Consider the following 17,692-nt stretch of genomic DNA (forward strand, 5'->3'; position numbering starts at 1 on the left):
GGGGGGGGGGTTGTCCTTTGCCCTTGTTCCATAAAATGTATTAGCCTCCACTAAAAATATTCTAAGGATAGGTAGCAGAGTGTTGCTCACTGTTCTGGTGAGTCCAGAAAATGGCATGTGCTGGATGGGAATCATTACTTTATTTTCCAGTTATAAGAGTGTTATTTGTAGAAATAGGAAAATATAGTAAGACAAGGCCATGGCAGTAGCAATAATTTCTACACCAGGAGAATAAATACCACAGGGGATTTTCTATCTCTCTCCTGCCCTCTTCGGTCACGTGCGTAGCGTTCTCTTGTGTTTGCAAGCCAGAACCCCTCTAATGTGTAAATGAGTTTACTGTCTCATTAAAAATTTGTGTAGTGGCACACACCTGTAATTCCAATGACTCGGGAGGCTGAGGCAAGAGAATCAAATTCAAAGCCAGACTCAGCAATGTATTGAGACCTTTCTCAAAATCAAAAGGGCTGGCGATGTGTCTCAGTGGTTAAGCACTCATGGGTTCCTTGGTACCAAAAAACAAATCTTAGTTGAAGCCATGTCAGTTATGCATGCCTATAATCTCAGTTATTTAGGAGGCCAAGGCAGGAGGATGGCAAGTTCCAAGATAGTCTGAGCAACTTAGTAAGACCCTTTCTCAAAAAGGGATAGAGGTGTGGTTCAATGGTAGAGTGCCCCTGGGTTCATTTCCCAAAACTGGGGAGGAGAAGATTCTTAACCCAGCAGTGGAGCATGCAGTAATTCCAGTTCTTGCGGGCTAAGGTGGGACAATCACTTGAGCCCAGGGAGTTTGAGGCCAGCCTAGGTAAACATACTAAGGACCTTATCCCCAAAACAATTGAGGGTCAGGTTGTTTTTAATGGCCAAATAGTATTTCATCAGACTTCATGCATTGCATTGGAGGTTGAGTCCCTTGATGGCAAGTTTCACTGTTCTACCCAGCACTGTGGTAAGCACCTTGGTCCATGTAGCACCTGATAACTGACTAATCATCATCTAACTCTGCAGAGCCAGGGAATATTTTCAGGGTGATCTAATTGTTTTCTTGCATTCTCTTTAGTGCAAGGCCTGGGATTTGGGATGATGACAGTGCTGTAGGGCTGGTAGGTTTGTGATCTTGTTTGTGTGATGGGCAAGGTCTAGGCTACAGCCTGTGCTCTCCTCCACTGTGGGTAGGATTCTCCCAGGAGCCTCTGCTGACTGGGGGCCATCTCGACCTGTCACTGTGTTCTGTTGCAGGCGGGACCCTGACATTTGTCAGTCCAAGTTTGGCAGTTCATAAGACGTCCTCTACTGTGGACCGCCAGCGAGAATACCTCCTCGACATGATCCCACCACGCTCCATCCCCCAGTCGGCCACGTGGAAATAGTGTGAGCCAGGCCCAGTGGAGGACAGGCTCCCTCCTCCCTCCCACCTGGCCCTTGGTCTAAAAGGACACACCACACTGCCCTCTGCGAGCGAGTGATGGCCATGCTGCTACTGAAGCAAGACCTCAGTCCTTGGTTGCAGAGCCTCATCGCAGCTGGGGAGAGGGGTGCTGCTTCATGGTGGGCAAGGATCATAACTGAGGGACCTTTCCGTGGGCTTTCTTCCTTTCTCTCTTTGCCTTTAGTTTGCCCGACACCAGCAGAAAAGTGGACCTGGGGGGGCTGGCTGTGCTCCTGGCCCCCTCCCTCCGCCCCCGGCAGGCACACACAGGCGGTTCATCTTGGACACTGTGACACACTCAGGCGAGGCTGGCACCCAGGGCTTCTGAAGTCAAGCGAGGCATTTCATTTTCCTTTTTGCTTTTCCCCCATCTTAGGCTCCCAGTCTTCAACTGCCTCCCCCCATGGCAACCTATAGGTTGAAGTTGTTTTTTTTTTTTTTTCCCCTAATCACCTCATGATGATGGAGTTTAAAGTAAACCGTGCAGGTCCAGGGGTCTCTGTCGTGCACAGTGTAGTCCCACCAGGCCCATATGCTGGAAGGTGGTTCACTGATGGTGCCGAAGCCCCCAGCAGAGATGGCTGGCCCAACCCAGATGACTGATGGACACAGGGACAGCCAACATGGCTCTTGCTTCAGCTGAAAGCCTCCATTGCTGCTCGTTCGGAGACCCCAGACTTCCCACACGTAGCAGAAGAACAAACTGCAGCCAGACCCAGCCAGAGACCCAGGGATTCCCGAAGCGGTGCGCTGCCCTCAAATCAGGGAGGAGAGAATCAACTGGCAGCCACACCCAGGAGCCTGAGCAGGAAGTTGCGGGGGAGGGCTGCTGTGGGGGTTTTTTGTTGTTGTTGTTATTGTTGTGGTTTATTTTATTAAATTTTTTCCTTTTCTTTTCCTATCTTTTTGATGGACACAATCTCAAGCCACCCTGGCATGTGCACCTGTCAGTGAGCACACACAGGTGTGTCCAGGCTAGGAGGCGCCGTCCAGGTGTGTGGCGAGCTGCTTTCCCCCAGACTTAAGGATTTCCACTTGGGTTTAGTTAGAGCCTTTCCTTCAAGCTGGGGGTTGCTGTCAGGGTCTGCTTTCAGACTTCTTTTCTCTCTCTATTCCCCTTTAGAATCTACAGAAATGTGTTTTTTTTTTTTTTTTTTTTTTTTTTTTTTTAAGGATCAGGTCTGCTTATAGTTTTATTTTCTTTTTATTTCTTGCCCTTCTCACTCCTTAAAAATTGGTTCTGTGAGGAAAGGTGGAAGCTGTTCTGCGTCTACCACACTGGGCCAACCCTGGGCCCATGTGAGGGTATCCCCCGTACATGCACATCTGTGTGCCTACAAGAAGACTGGGCACCGCCATTCCCTAGTTCCTCTCCAGCCCATTTTCCTACTTATGCATTTAGGGACTTTAATTTAAAATCCTTATCTGTAGGACCGCCTTCTCCAAACACAACTGCTACAACATTCTAATAAAGGCTCATTTAACCCCCATGCTCACGTGTGAATATCATCAGTCTTTAGAAAACATTTTTTTGACACATAGTAGAGGAACTTAGTTTTTGGAAATTGTTCCAATTTTTTGTGCTAAACTCTGAATTTCTCACCAACTTTTTTGTTTATTCTGAGTGCATAACTTCACTGGGCTACAGTAGGAGAAGGGGGAGGGAAGGGTGGCTTTCATTCCAGTATCCAGGGATTCCGGGGAAAGGAGGGAAATTGACTTTTTTTTTTTTTTTTTTGGAGGGGGGGAGGGTGTGTTTTTACACCAAAAAAGAAAAAAAAAAAGTATGCAAGCATTTCTATTCCTCGCATTTTTCTGTGTGCCTGGCAAATAAATACCTGTCTTATACTACCCTGAGCTGTTAGCCCTCTCTGTTCAGTGACATGGGCCAAATCTTCCAACTCCCCAAGTAGGAGCGCCTGGGAGGCCTCTTCCTGTTGAACAAACCTCAGTTCTATGCAGTAAACTCAGGATCAAGCAACCGAGCCGAGTCCTCCCTGTGCTGGGTTTAAGCACCCAGCTTGGGTTGACCAGGTCTGAAGAGAGGGCCCAGTCCCACCCACCCATACCACATCCTGAGCTATCCAAGCCTTGCTGGACTTTTCCTCTGGGACTTAGGGCTATTAACTAGGACAGTCTGTAGTTCAGACCATGACTCCAGGGTGCCATAGGCAGAGGACAGGGTGGTAGGGACCCTGGCTCCTCCAGCACCCTTCCCTCCATCCCGTGACCCAGGAGCATTCCCAGGGATGACATACTGTGACATGAACATAACTTTTTTTTTTAAAGGGGACAGTGTGAGATGCCTTAATCTTTCATTTTGACTGTCTTGAAAGTTCACCTTTTTTTTTTCTTGAGTTCCCTCTTTGTGATATAACTTGTGTGATAAAACCCCAAGTGGGTGATTCTGTGCTGAAATTTGTTAACACCTAAAGGCATGACTGAATACCTCTCTGGGTGTGGGTTGAGCCATACCAGGAAAGGATATTTATTAGCATTAAGGGTATTTACAAAGCGCACCTCAAAACCAGCCACCATTCCCTGAAGTGCTGGCAAGTCCTGGTCTTCCCTGAGAGCCCTTGCAGGGATCTAGCTCTTGAGAGCCATGAGCCTATGGGAACCCACAGGCCCAAAGATTGATTATAACAATCTCCAGTTACCTCTAACACAAACCTCCAAGGCAACTGGAAACCTGTGTTCAATGAGGGTGGGGACATCATGCGTTTTGAAGTTGGGGCAAGTTTGAAATGACAGTTTATGTTCACACATTCCCATCTGGAGCCACCCATGGCTCTAGCCATCTTGACTGTATCATAGGGACTCCAGTCCAAGAAGAACTACACCTCTGGTGAGCATGGGTGTCCCCTGAGGGTGGGACAGTAGCACTGAGCAGCTTTGGTTCCTAACTACCTCTCCAGGACCTCTGTGAAGCTCACCCTAGGCAGAGGGAATGAGGTAATCAGCTGCTTCCTTGTGTCTTGTTTCCACATGCACTCTCCTATTGGCTGGAGAAACACAAATTTTTCTATATAAATATTCTTATAACAGGGATATGGGAAATGAAAAGGATGGTCCATGCCACTCTGCCGTAGGGTTTTTCTTTGATGCTGAGTTATATGCTGCACATGACGTTAGCCTAAAGAATTTCAACAGCTTTTATCAAAAGGACAGCAAACATTTTTATAATCCTTAACAAAGAAAGTGTAATAGATGGTTACACTAGTGCAGGGTATGAGGGAATCTTGGGGCGGTGGGGAGGTTGTCACTTGTATTTATTGTGACTATAAATCTTTGATAATAAAACATGTAAAAAAAATGTTTGCCACCAAACCAATAGAAGTTCCAAAACAAAGAGACTGGAATTGGTGGTCATACTTTGTATCATGAGGAACTTTTAGACTCTGAAGGACAATAAAGAAATGGATAATGTGTCAACTGTACTTTTCTTTTGTCCCCTCTACCTTGATTTCCCTGTGTTTTGTTCCAGCTTCAGGGCAGCTTTGTTAATGGGGGAAGAATGCAACTAGGGCATCTTACCTGGATGGTGTCCCTACCTACCTACCCTTGGTCCTAGGTCCTAGGCAATATCTGCACCAAGACCTGGGGTTCTGGACCTAACTTAACCCCATAAGACCAGAGGAATGGGCTCAAGATCCCAGTGGGTTTTGCCCATCAGCCTCCAAACTCCAGTCAGTGCAGGATTTTTTTTCTGGAGCAATTTTCAGGCTTGGTACCTTGAGAAGTGGTCTTTGCTGCAGAACTTGATATTACAGATGCACATTCTAAGCACAGTTTGCGCTATGGGCTGTCTCCAAAAGTGAATGATATCTGATGAAAATTTGTTTTCAAGATGCTAAAAGTTTCACATTTTATTTTTGGTGCCGGGGACTAAACCCAGGATCATGTGCATCTAAGCATAACAGAGCTACACTACAGCCCCTCACATTTGTTTTCATTTTAAAAAACTTTTTTCAGTAATAGAGGTTGAACACCAAGGCCTCAATGCCAGGCAAGCACTCTTAACACTAAACTACATCCCTGCCCCTTTTACTTCATTGTGAAACAGGGTCCTGCTAAATTGCTGAGACTGGTCTCAGCCCCCTGAGTCACTGGGATCACAGGCACAGTGGCTGGCACATTTTTATTTTTAAAGTGAAACTTGGGATCACTTTGCATTCCAATGCATAAAATATGACCTTGTTTTGCTGTTTGGGCGGCATCCTTCCCTCTACCCTGGGAGCTGACTACCTCCCAATAGCCTCCCAATAGTGTGCTGAGTCACTTCAGCAACGCACAAGAGCTGGTAGAGGGCAGAGTAGATATTAAACCCAAGCCTGTTCTCCACCTGTAAGATCCCAACTAGTGCCCCATCACCCAACACTGACCTCAAGAAACATACTATATGGGGCACTTTGGGGCCCTACCTCCACCCTCAAGATCCCTGTGCTTCTCTGGATCACATATAGGCACCTCATTGGACCAGGGGCAGATCCAGTCCTGGACGGTGGTCTCAGCAAGTTTCTCAAGCTGAGAAATGGGACAATAGCCCTGGTCCCTGAAACTTTTTGCCCCCTGAACTGGGCCCTGGGCCTGTGTGGCCATGGAGCAGGGCCCCAAATGTTCCTACAGATTCATCAGTGGGCCGATGGCATGTGGCAGTAGCCATCCAGGTGGAAAGAACTGGGTGTCCCAGAGGAGGTAACATCAAGTTAACTCAAATGAAGGGAGGGAAAGTGACGCCTTGAGTGAGAAGAGCCTAGGCAATGGTTTGGTGGTGGGATGAGGCACAGGTCAAGAACAAAGAGGACAGAGTGGTTGCACCTTAAGGACACAGGTGAGGAGGATGTGGATGCACTCTAAGTGCAGTGGAGGCCCTGGGAACACTGGAGGCTCCATCCTCCAGTGTAGAGCAGAAGGCCTGAGTTTTCTGCCTCAGCTGTGACAACCCAGTCAGAACTGGAAGGTCAAGCACACTCTTCTAGCCTCAGTTGCCTCATGGGCAAAATGAGGGGGATGGGGCCACAGTCCATTTGAAGGGGGTAAGGGGAGAACTAGTGCTCAAACTCCAAGATAACAGAAAGCATGGAAGGTGAGTGAGTAGTGGCTGGCATGGCAACATCCACAGCTGAGAAACTCCCTCTAGGACCATTGAGGTTCAGATGAAATCGAGCAGGTTAGAGTTGAGGAACATATTTCTCATACACCACAAATGTCAGCAAAATGTCACCGAACCTAGTAACCTCACTGCAGCCAAAACTCCCAACCTCCCCCAGGCCCTGTGGGGTCCCCCCTGGACTTGTAGCTCTCCACCTCCTCTCCCCACTCCCTTGCTCTTCTAGCCACAGGAATTTCCTGGCTTACTCAAACCTCTGCCCTTTTCCAATGACTCCTTCAAGACTCAACTCAAATGTGATGGCACATACCAGTAAACCCAGCCACTCTGGAGGCTGAGGCAGGAGAATCTCCAGTTTAAAAGCCAGCCTCAGCCACTTATAGAAGCCCTAAGCAGCAACTCAGCAAGATCCTGTCTCTAAATAAAATACAAAAAAAGGGCTGGGGATGTGGCTCAGTGCCTTTGTGTTCAATCCCTGGTTACTTGCCCCTCGCCCTGCCCCACCCCTGAAAAAAGTGATGGCTTTAATTGTGGATGCCTCCTTCCTCCTCCTGGCGTTTAACACAATTTATAATTATTATTTGGTACCAGGGATTGAACCCAGGTGTGCTTAACCACTGAGCCACATCCCTAACCTTTTTAATTTTTTATTTTGAGGCAGGGTCTTGCTAAGTTCCTGAAGCAAGCTTTAAACTTCGCAATCCTCCTGCCTCCATCTCCCAAATTGCTGGGATTACAGGCATGCTCCACCATGTTTGGCTTACAATTATTTCCAAGCAATTCTTTTATTTTACTTAATTTTCCCTTGCTTTCTCATGAGGACAGGGATGGGTTGAAGCCTCTACACTGAGTTCCAGGGCCTTGGTACACAGCAAGTGCCTAAGAAATGCATGAGGACTGAGCAGGATTCACTCTAATTCTATCCCCAAACTCTTCCCAGAGGCAAGGTACCTTCACCAAAGAGAACTTCCCCACTACAAAAAGATCTAGCTTCCAATCACAGCCTGTCTGTGGGCAAATAACAGCTGGGTGGGCCTGTTTCCTTATCGATTAATGCCAGTTTATACCCAGCATCCCATACACAGCATTGTCAGAAATCCTGAGATAACAAGAGACCCTCTGAATTTGCCCCATTTGGAGAATCCCATATATTGACTGGGGTTTGAATCCTCCCAACTATTTATTTGGTACCAGGGATTGAACCCAGGGGTGCTTAACCACTGAGTCACATCTCCAGACCTATTTATTTATTTACTTCATTTATTTATTTCTGAGACTGGCTCTCGCTAGATTGCTTAGGGCCTCGCTAAATTGCTGAGGCTGGCCTCGAACTTGCCATCCTCCTGCCTCAATCTCCCTAGTCGCTCGGAACACCACCACGCCTGGCCTCCCAACTCTCTTCTGAAACTGGAAGACAGAACCTCAATATGCCTTCCTCTATAATGGGCAGACCGCACCAGCCTTCTCCCCCGGGTGGCTCCCTCCCCCCTGCTCCGTAAAAGGGGCCACTGCTAAAGCCACTTTGCGAGGAAGAGCGAGTTTATTGCAGGTTCTAACCGAAAATCTGGCATCCGCGGCTGGCTGGGGAGGGACGCCCTCCACGCATGTCGGCTCGCCGGCAGCTCCTCCACTAAGCCACCATCTGCCGCGTAACCAACGCTCATTCCGCGCAGGCGCAAAGCTTCCGTCTCCTCTCGTCTGGCCCCTCCCGGGGCCTTTTCGCAGGGACTTGAGGATGCATATGCGCCCTCCAGCTCTCGGGATTGTGGAGGAGGAACTAGATTCCAAACCCGGGCAATTGCGGCCCACGCCGCGCAGGGGAAGGAAAAGGGTAGAGCACGTGTGCAATCGCAAGCGGCGGCTTCGCGGGTTTCCGGAAGCGTGCCTCTCGCGCGTGCATCGCGCTGGCTCAGTGCAGGGTTCACCGGGAACCCCGGGAACCCCGGCTCCTAGCCGGAGTCCCCAGCGCGCAGCCAGCTGTTGCGCGCTACCTGGCCCGCTGAGGGCCTGGCTGATGGGCTGAATTGTAGCAACTCGGCAATCAGGGACTTGCAGCGCTCGGAGAGCTCGAGGCCCTCGGGATAGAGCACGCCGCGCTTCTGGCGCCGGGGCAGGCCCGCGATGTCTGAGTCGTCGAAGGGCATGCACCCGGTGACCATGACGTAGAGCACGACGCCCAAGCTCCACACGTCATATTTCTTGGGGTCGTAGGGAATGCCCAGGAGTACCTCAGGTGACGCATAGGCTGCCGAGCCGCAGTAGGTGGTGCTAAGGTCTGGATAGCCATGAGCCTGACGACCGAAGCCGAAATCGGTGAGCTTGACGCGGCGCTCGTCAGGGCTCAGCAGCACATTTTCGCACTTGAGGTCGCGATGCACCAGATGGTGGTCGTGCAAGTAACGTACAGCGCCCGCGATCTGCGCGAAGAGCTCGCGCGCCTGTGATCCAGGAATTCGCCCGTTGCGCTGCACCGCCTGCAGCAGGTCGGTGGCGGCCGCCTCCATCACGATGTACAGCTTCCCGTTGCACACCTCGATGAATTCGAAGACGTGTACGATATGCGGGTGCCGTACGCCCCGCAGGATGGACAGCTCTCGAGGCAGGAACTTGTTGACGAAGTCCGGGGGCGCTCGCCGCCGGTCCACCACCTTGATGGCCACCGTACCCTTGTACTTCTTGGAAGTGGCCACCTTAACCTTAGAGTAGCTGCCCTCGCCTATTGTGCGACCCAGCTTATAGCCAAGTTCGCTCAGGAGTTTGTCACCCGACATGGTGGCGCCCGGGGCGCGCGGGGAGCAGGAGGCGGCTGCTGTCGGGGGGCGGCCGGACTCCGATCTCGGGCCTAACCCATGGCGCTTGGCACCTGCACACCCGCACCCCCATGTGCCCACTCCCGAGCTCCCGCCGCCACGGTGCCTTTTATTTCCCAGGTAACAATTTCTGCCTTGTGAAGTTACTGCGGGCGTCACTCTACCTCGGGGTGGGGGCCGCCCGGACCCCGCCCCGCGAGCTCCCTAAGCCCCTCTGCTTTGTGACTCAATCGTCCAGAATGGTCAGTTCCTGGTCAGAGGCCACTAGCAAGGGGTACCGACCACCACTGGGAAGCGGAATTTGTTCCTGGGATTAGAGCGTTTCCTCGTGAGTCCCCCCATCTTCGTTTACCCAACTTGTGACCATGTTCTCTCAGGGCAGCCCCAATGAGATGGGACCTGGAAAGGAGGACTTAACTCGGGGACCTGGTTCCCTGGGGAGTTCGGGGTTTCTGACCCCTTTGTGCATCGCCCAGGGGGAAAGGTGAGCGTGAGGGATTTTAGTGCAAAGTTCAGGGTGCCCTGGCGACCTCCAGGTGCGAACAAGGGCTGACTCACGCCCGAGAAAAAGAAAATCAGGACTGTTGGACCGCAGCCCGGCCACACACTCAGACTCGGGCCCTGCTGCCTGAACTCTCCAGAGCGGTGGAAGAACCATCCCAACATCTTTGGTTCCCTAGCGCCGCAGACTTTCGCTGGCGCTTCCGCCACTCTCAGCATGGCGGCGGGCGGGGCGCGTCACTTCCGCCTCAGGCCGGAAGCCTGGGGGCTCTGCTGGCATGGCGGCGTCGAAGGTGAAGCAGGACATGCCCCCGCCAGGGGGCTACGGCCCTATCGACTACAAGCGAAACCTCCCGCGCCGCGGACTGTCGGGTCAGTGTAGCTCCACGCCAAGGTTCTCAGGGTCTGGGCCCTCTGGATGTAGAGGCGGGATTCGGGGACGTGAGCAGGCCTCAGTTTATCCGAAGGGGTGACGGGGTTACGGGAGGCCGCGGGGTCTCAGTGGCTTCAGTAGTAATAATGATAACTGCTGAGTAGTTATTATTATTACTACTGAAGTAGTTATTGTTATTACTATAATAGCGGGCCTGGCTTCCTTCTAACAGCCCAGGAAGTCCGTCCCCTTAGTTATACCCATTTTACAGTGGGTTAAACAGATTGGTATAGCCTGTCCCCAGTCCCCTCAGCCACCCTTGGGTTTCACAGGCGGGGAAACTGGTCCCATGGAGGCTACGATTTCCCCAGGGTCAACAAGAGCAAGGCTGGAGAATAAAACCCGAAACCAGGGGGAATTTATAAGATGTTCTAGGCGGTGTTTCAAACTCGCTGGTAAACCCCAACTACAAAATGCCCCGGGAATTCGTCTTCTTAAATTTTCAACTGTTATAAGTAACATTTTAAATTTTGTTATGGAGTTCAACGGAGAAAAATATAACAGACCGTAAAAGGCTCAGATTTAAAAGAAATATAAAAATTTAAACATAATTAAGGGGTGAGTGCATTTACTGTAACTCATTGAACTTCACGTTTAAAACCTGTGCATGTGGTGGGCGCACACCTATAATCACATTGAATCTCAGACTCAGGTGGCTGAAGCAGGAGGGTAGCAAGTGTCTTAGCAATTTAGCAAAATACAGATGACAAAGGCGGCAGGGTGTAGCTCAGGAGAACTTTCAATTCATGTGCATGATTTAAAAAAAAAAAAAAGATTCATACAGTAGAAAAGTCAGTCTCAAGGTAAATAGCTCAAGAACGGAGCACTTGCCTAGCATACCACAGGCCTTGAGTTTTATCCCCAGCATCACTGAAACAAGTAACATTTTAGGCATTTCAGGACCAGAGGATCTCAGCTGCCAAAACAATCATTTACAAATGTAACTGTGTTTTTAGCTCCTGGGCCTTGGAAAAACAAGTTATAGGCTAGATTTGGAGAATATAATGATCTGAATCTTTTTTCTTTTGTTGTTTCTTTTTTTCTTTTTTCTATGTATGGAATCCAAAGCCTTGGGCTACTTATTCATTTTTTATGTGGTGCTGAGAATTGAACCCAATGCCTCACACATGCTAGGCAAACACTCTACCACCTGGCCTGATCCCCAGCACCCTCTCGTTCCTTCTTGAGGTATAACTTAACATCCAGGATAGTGCACCCGCCTTGGGTGTGCTGCACATGTATTTATATGTGTTCACCTATATGACCTGCACTCAGACCAGGACACAGAAAGAACCCAGCCCTGGGGTGCCCTTGGGTTCCCTGAGTTAGCATCTCATTTTTATTTTTAAGTCAAATATGACTTACCTGGCTTCTTCCAGTTCATGACACAGCAGTGCCTCCCATTGTGCAGGTGAAATATCACTGTCTTAATCACACACCCTTTATGTATAAACCCACTCTAGTCTTTCCTGGCTGCACGGGGATGAAGAAAATAACCTATTCTGGTGGCTCAGTCTTCATTTTTGTACCGTTTTCAGTATCTGGTTGTTGAGTGACTGAAGGCATGGCACTGGTCCTGTCCCAAGGTGCTCAGAGTACAGCTGAGAAAACATCCAGAATTTCTAGTTGTGGCAAAGCCTGAAATAACCAGGGTCTGCTTTATCCCAGTTAGGCCAGGGCAACCTCTCAGAAAAGGAGCCTGCAGGCAGGGGAACAGCAAGTGCAAAAGTCCTCAACCCAACCCCAGTCCCTACCCTCTATCTTCTAGTCTTGCCTCTTGTGAGCCATGGTCCATATCAGCTCTCCAGTCCTGTACAAGGTTTTGTGGCATAGCACTCGCTCCCCTCTCTGCCTATCCCACACACTGTCAGCATTCCAGAACAGTTCAGGCTGGTTCAGGCCACCTTTAATCTAGCCCCTCCTCCACTCATCTCTCACACCAGCTCTTCACTCCCTCTGAGGCTAGTAGACTGCTCTTTATATCTTGGATCTTTTATTGACATTCACATACTGTACCCTACAATTCACTCATTTAAAGTGTGTCTAGCTGGGGGGTTAGCTTAGTTGTAAAGTGTTTTTATCTTGTTTTTTTTTTTTTTCCCCCTGTATTGGGATTGAACCCAGGGGTACTCTACCACTGAGCTACATCCCCAGCCATTTTTTATTTTGAGTCAGTGTCTAGTCCTGAGCCAGGCCTCAAACTTTTGACCCTTCTGCCTTAGCCTCCTGACTAGGATTACAGGTGTTGTTTCTGCCTTTTAGCTATCATGAAAAATGCTGCTGGAATATTCATGACCAAATATTTGTGTGGACATAGGTTTTCATTTCTCCTGGATAAATTTCATCCAAGAGCAGAATTTCTAGATCATAGTAACTCTGCCTTTAACATTTTGAGAAACTACCAAACTTTTCCACTAACCATGCTATTATACCCACCCCACCTCCCACACCCCTGCAATGTATGGGACTTCCAACTGATCCATACTTCCTTAGCACAAATTAATTATTTTGTAGAACTGGGGCTATGCTAGCCAAGCTCTCTACCACCGAGCTACATCTCCCCAGCCTATCCCGCCCCCTTTTTTTTTTTAATAGCCATCTAAGTGTATGTGAAGTATCATTGTGGTTTTGATATGCATATCCCTGGTGACCTCCTGCTGTTGAGTATCTTATTTTTTGGCCATTTGTATATCTTCCTTAGAGAAATGTCTATTTACATTTTTTTTACACATTTTAAAATTGGATTAATTTTTATTATTGAATTATAAGAGCCTTTATATATTTTTTAAGAGAGAGTGTGAGAGAGAGAGAGAGAGAGAGAGAATTTTTAATATTTATTTTTTTTAGTTCTCGGCAGACACAACATCTTTGTTGGTATATGGTGCTGAGGATCGAACCCGGGCCGCACACATGCCAGGCGAGCGCGCTACCGCTTGAGCCACATCCCCAGCCCGAGCCTTTATATTTTGGATTCCATTTCCTTATCAGATATATGATTTTTCAAATATTTTTTCATTCTGTGAGTTGTCTTTTCAGCTAATTGATGATGTCATTTGAAGCATAAAAGTTTCTGATATCAGCAAAGTTCAATTATCTCTTATTACCTGTGCTTCAGGCATATCTAAGAGACTAATGGCTGGTCCAAGGTTACAGAGACTTACTCCTATGTTTTCTTCTAAGAGCATTCATTTTAGCTCTTACATTTAGGCCTTTGATCCATTTTGAGTTAATTTTTGTGTACAGGATAAGGACAGAGCACATCATTCTCTTGCACGTAGCTGGCCATTCAGTGGCCCCATTTGTTGAAAAGCCTTCTTTTTCCAATGAATTGTCTTGGCACCCTGTCTAAAATCAATTGACCATAAATATGAGGGTTTATTTCTGGATTCTCAGTTCTCCCCCATTGATGAACATGTCTCTCCTCATGCCAGTGCCACACTGTCCTGTACACACAGCTGCTTAATGAGTTTTGAAATGGTGAAGTGCAAGTCCTGCAACTTTGTTCCTCTTTTCCAAAATCATTTTGGCTGTTCTGGTCCCTTGCATTTCCATGTGAATTGCACCATGTGCTTGTTGATTTCTGTGAGAAGGGGAAAAAGCTTGTATTCTAATAGGAATGCTTTCAGTCTATATCTCAATTTGGGGAGTGTTGCCATCTGTTCAGTGCTAAGTGTTCCAGTCTGTGAACTTACTTACTCAAATCTTTAACAATGGCCTGCATACCATTCTGTGCATATTCCACTTAGGCCTCCCTCACCAGAAGGGCAATTTTCAAGCACAGACTTACTCTGAGAGCCTGAGGTCTTGGCCTTGCCCCACCAGACTAAAATGAGTTTTGGCCTGAGAGCCTGTATGAACCACATGCTGATGCAGGGGTTCTGCATCATCCTAAAAGCCCTCTTGTTCTTTGGAATTTATCTTAAAGGTGGGTCCACACTTGGGTGCCCAGGTAGAAGGACCAAGGATCACTATGGGGGCTTGTTTGCTACTCAAAAAAGGTTGGGAGTGATCCAGGTTTGTCCCCTGGGGCTGAATCAGGAGGAGAGTGCTAGGTTCTCTATAAATGCTGAAAACAATGAGACTGCTATACTGAAAACTCTCATCTAGTGGGTAGATGGCTAAGTGCCCAAAGTAGGTGGCCAGCGGGAGCTAGTCCTGAGCACTCAGGATCTGCCCCAAGGACTCATGCCAGGGACTCTTGCTTTCCTACTCCCATATCATCTCCAGATACATGGAAGTATCTTACTGTAAGCATGTGTTTCTTTCTCTCTCTCTCTTTTTAACTATGGGTAAAAAATTGAGCATTTCTCATTTACCTTGAGATCTAGCAGAGATACCAGACAACTAACCCCATGCCAGAGCTGACAGATGGATACACTGATTGTCCCCCACATGCACCTTGGGGTCCTGATTCCCAGAGTTCTGCTCTACCATCCCACGAGGCCCAGAGATGGCCTCACCTACTATCTGCTCTCATTTGCTGAATGTTAACTTGAGTTATACTGGTCTGAACCTGTCACTTTGTCCCAGCATCCACCAGGCCTATCTGGAGAAGAGACTGAAGTTGAAAAGATTAGGGGGAAGCAGGGAGGGGACCACACCCCAGGTGACTCAGGCCTCCTTGAAGACCCCAGCTGGCCTTCAGCCTGTCAGTCAGGATTAGAGGAGGGGCTCCTGCTGGTCCTCAGTAAATATTCATGGTGGCCTCTGTCTCTTCCCTGGGTGCTAGGCAAGGGGCCAAACCCTGCTGAGCCCAGAGGTAGCAATACCACCCCTGAAGCCGAGGGGCTAGCTGGGTGACTCTGCAGGGCACTGCCTACTTCTGGTGGCTGCATGCTACCCTCTGTGGGCAGCATACAGGGGTGGTGACCCAGGTGGCCAGGAGATACCACAGAGCTGGGACCCAGCCATGGACACTCAAAGCCATCCTTCCTGTTGGGGACCAGCCTGCTGACTGGAAACCATATAACCTTCTAGAAGAAAGAAAGAACCAGGGCCACTAAACCACAAACATCTAGACCATTGGGTTCTCCAGTAGCTCCTGCCTGTTCTGTACCTTCCAGAAACCCTGGCATTGGGTCAGAGGTGTTGTAGCCCAGGCAGTCCCACTTGTGAGAGAAAAGCTTCCTGTTGTCACCTCACTTGACTGTAGAGCATGTGGACACAATAAAAGTGACCTGGAGTTCAAGGAGAGGGGGATGGGGCCTCATGCCAAGTAGTGAACTATATGGAATGGGGCCAGTAGATATTCACAAATAAAGAGTCTGAAGAAATACATGCTAGACTGAGGTTGCCACCAAGTCCTGGGGATTTCTGGGGAAGACTTCTGCCTCCTCTCTTGTTTGTCTTTGTAGAGTATTTGAACAGCAAGTAGATGTTCCCTCACAAGAGGAAACAACCAATGGGGTGCCTCCTTGTCTCCACAGGCTACAGCATGTTTGCCGTTGGTATCGGGACTTTACTCATTGGGTACTGGGGCATGATGAAGTGGAATCGCGAGCGCAGGTAGGTCCCATGGTTCAGGAAGAGTGGGGGTGTCTTCTGAAAAGATCCCCCCTCACTGGTTGACAGGGATGCAATAGTGTCTGGAGTGCAGTCTACCTCCAAGCTGGTGAGGCTGGAGTTGTATGTCAGACTTGGCCACGTAGACCAGGCCTAGAAGTATAGGTTCTGACCTTCACTTCCATTTCTAGACTTGATGCTCAAGAAATGTCTGGTAAGCAAGGTGCTCATGACCACATGTTTAGCAGCCTACCCTTCAGCCTTTGAGGCCACGAACCCTGCAGGTCCAGGTTAGTAGAAGACTTTGAGTGGTCAAGGGGCAGGCCTCTGACAGCCTCACAGCAGGTTTTTGTCAGTGATAATCAGGCAAGGATGATGATCAGGGCTTAGAAACCAGAAGCTGTGACTCCCCTGGGGCCAAAGAAACTAAGGCCAGGCATCCCTGGATCACAGGAGAGGAGATGGCCAGAGACCTCCCTGAGTCACATCACTGGGCACTCCGCTCATCAACCTCCTCAAAGCACACACTGGACTAGCTTTCCATGGGGACCTTGGAAACTGCCAGAGAGCAGGCAGAAAAAAAGAGGGATGCGCAGGCTCCGCCTGCCTTGGCCTCACACCCTGTGGTTATTTTGAGATGAAGGGGACTTTGGTTTTCTAAAGCCCAGAGCCCCGTGATGAATCTGTCCCCACTCCTTCACTGTGATCATCAGGCAGGGCTATTTTTAGGATTAAAAAAAAAAAAAGTTTTTAATTGAAAAGAAAGTATTAACCAACAGTCTTGTGGACAGATGCCTCTGCCAACTTCCCGCCTTCACCCGCCCATTTGCCCTCATCTCCGGCTCTGACCTCCTCCCACCACCACCCTCGAGGCTGCCACTATTACCTCCCTCTTCCTTTCTCCCTCCCCCATATAGCACCCTGGGTGTTTGAGGGCCATTTTGTCTGTACACACTCCAACCTTGCTTCGTCCTAATGTCAATTTCTGGGTTTCATAGGCGCTTGCAGATTGAGGACCTGGAAGCCCGGATTGCACTGATGCCTCTGTTTCAGGCAGAAAGGGATCGCAGGTAGGGCTACTGGCCAGGGTTGGAGGCTATAGGCCTGAGTGTCCCGGCCTACAAGGCTTTATCTGCATCCAGGACAATGGACGTGGTGAATGCATGAACTGTCAGCCGCACTCTGGAGCACACAGGGCTGGCATCACCCTTAAAGAGGGCCAGAGACATGATCTAGTGGAGAGTCCAGAGGGGAGAATGGGAAGACTTCCTGGAGGAAGGCACATAGGGGCACGGGCAGGAGGCAGGGTAGGAATTTGCCAGGGGAAGTAAAAGAAGGAAGAAGAGCAATGGGGAGAGGGCTGGAGCAGTAGGAGGGAGGCGGGCACCTCTGGCAGAAGAGCGAGTGCAGTCCTGTTCAGTCCCTACCACCTGTGCCATCCCTGCAGGATCTTGCAGATGCTTCGGGAGAACCTGGAGGAGGAAGCCATCATCATGAAAGATGTGCCTGACTGGAAGGTGGGTCCTGGCCTCCAGGGCCACAGGGCTGGAGGGTCATTCACACAGCCTTCTACAGAAAGCCCAGGACTGAGTGGGGTGATGGTGGCCTGGTCCAGGATTGGGGAAATGGCAGCTCCTGGCCCCAGCACAGGGGCCTCTAGTCCTTGGGGGGTGCTAACTAGTGCTGTGCCTCCACCAATAGCCCCCTGTCCCCACAGGTGGGTGAATCTGTGTTCCACACACAGCGCTGGGTGAGCCCCACAATAGGCGAGCTGTACGGACTACGCACCACGGAGGAACTACTCAACGCCAACTACGGATTCATGTTATACACGTAGATGGACAATCCCCCCTCTCCGCCAGGAAAAAAATAAACGCTCTGGAGGCCTGCCTGTCTGTGCCCTG

The 17,692-nt window shown here is 49.4% G+C and overlaps 3 protein-coding genes across 18 annotated transcripts in view; 2 read left to right on the forward strand and 1 right to left on the reverse strand.

Moving 5' to 3' along the window:
• Positions 1-2,919, forward strand: part of Gatad2a (GATA zinc finger domain containing 2A) — a 113,608-nt gene extending 110,689 nt beyond the window's left edge. For all 15 annotated transcript variants that reach the window (XM_013361865.4, XM_040290230.2, XM_040290232.2 and 12 more), the window contains one exon: positions 1,240-2,919. In XM_013361865.4, coding sequence (XP_013217319.1) covers positions 1,240-1,370 — 131 coding nt within the window. In that variant the 3' untranslated portion in view covers positions 1,371-2,919. The remainder of the gene's footprint in view (positions 1-1,239) is intronic.
• Positions 2,920-8,063: 5,144 nt separating this feature from the next.
• Positions 8,064-10,109, reverse strand: Tssk6 (testis specific serine kinase 6). Its single transcript, XM_005332951.4, has one exon. It carries the CDS (start codon positions 9,311-9,313, stop codon positions 8,492-8,494), a length of 822 nt encoding a protein of 273 aa, XP_005333008.1. The 5' UTR covers positions 9,314-10,109; the 3' UTR covers positions 8,064-8,491.
• Ndufa13 (NADH:ubiquinone oxidoreductase subunit A13) lies at positions 10,095-17,675 on the forward strand. 2 transcript variants are annotated; one of them, XM_005332950.4, is made up of 5 exons: positions 10,095-10,225; positions 15,713-15,791; positions 16,787-16,858; positions 17,236-17,305; positions 17,506-17,675. In XM_005332950.4, exons 1-5 carry the CDS (start codon positions 10,132-10,134, stop codon positions 17,623-17,625), a joined length of 435 nt encoding a protein of 144 aa, XP_005333007.2. In that variant the 5' UTR covers positions 10,095-10,131; the 3' UTR covers positions 17,626-17,675. The 2 variants fall into 2 exon arrangements, with proteins under 2 accessions (XP_005333007.2, XP_040146162.1); XM_040290228.2 differs by lacking the exon at positions 16,787-16,858.
• Positions 17,676-17,692: the final 17 nt, after the last annotated feature.

Source organism: Ictidomys tridecemlineatus, chromosome 2, assembly GCF_052094955.1.
Source record: "Ictidomys tridecemlineatus isolate mIctTri1 chromosome 2, mIctTri1.hap1, whole genome shotgun sequence".
Classification (NCBI taxonomy): domain Eukaryota; kingdom Metazoa; phylum Chordata; class Mammalia; order Rodentia; family Sciuridae; genus Ictidomys; species Ictidomys tridecemlineatus.

Coding starts and splice junctions, on each gene's coding strand:
- Tssk6 (XM_005332951.4), bottom strand. CDS start 9,313: ATGTCGGGTGACAAACTCCTGAGCGAACTTGGCTATAAGCTGGGTCGC.
- Ndufa13 (XM_005332950.4), top strand. CDS start 10,132: ATGGCGGCGTCGAAGGTGAAGCAGGACATGCCCCCGCCAGGGGGCTAC. Junction 10,226..15,712: donor CCCGCGCCGCGGACTGTCGG/GTCAGTGTAGCT, acceptor TTGTCTCCACAG/GCTACAGCATGTTTGCCGTT. Junction 15,792..16,786: donor AAGTGGAATCGCGAGCGCAG/GTAGGTCCCATG, acceptor TGGGTTTCATAG/GCGCTTGCAGATTGAGGACC.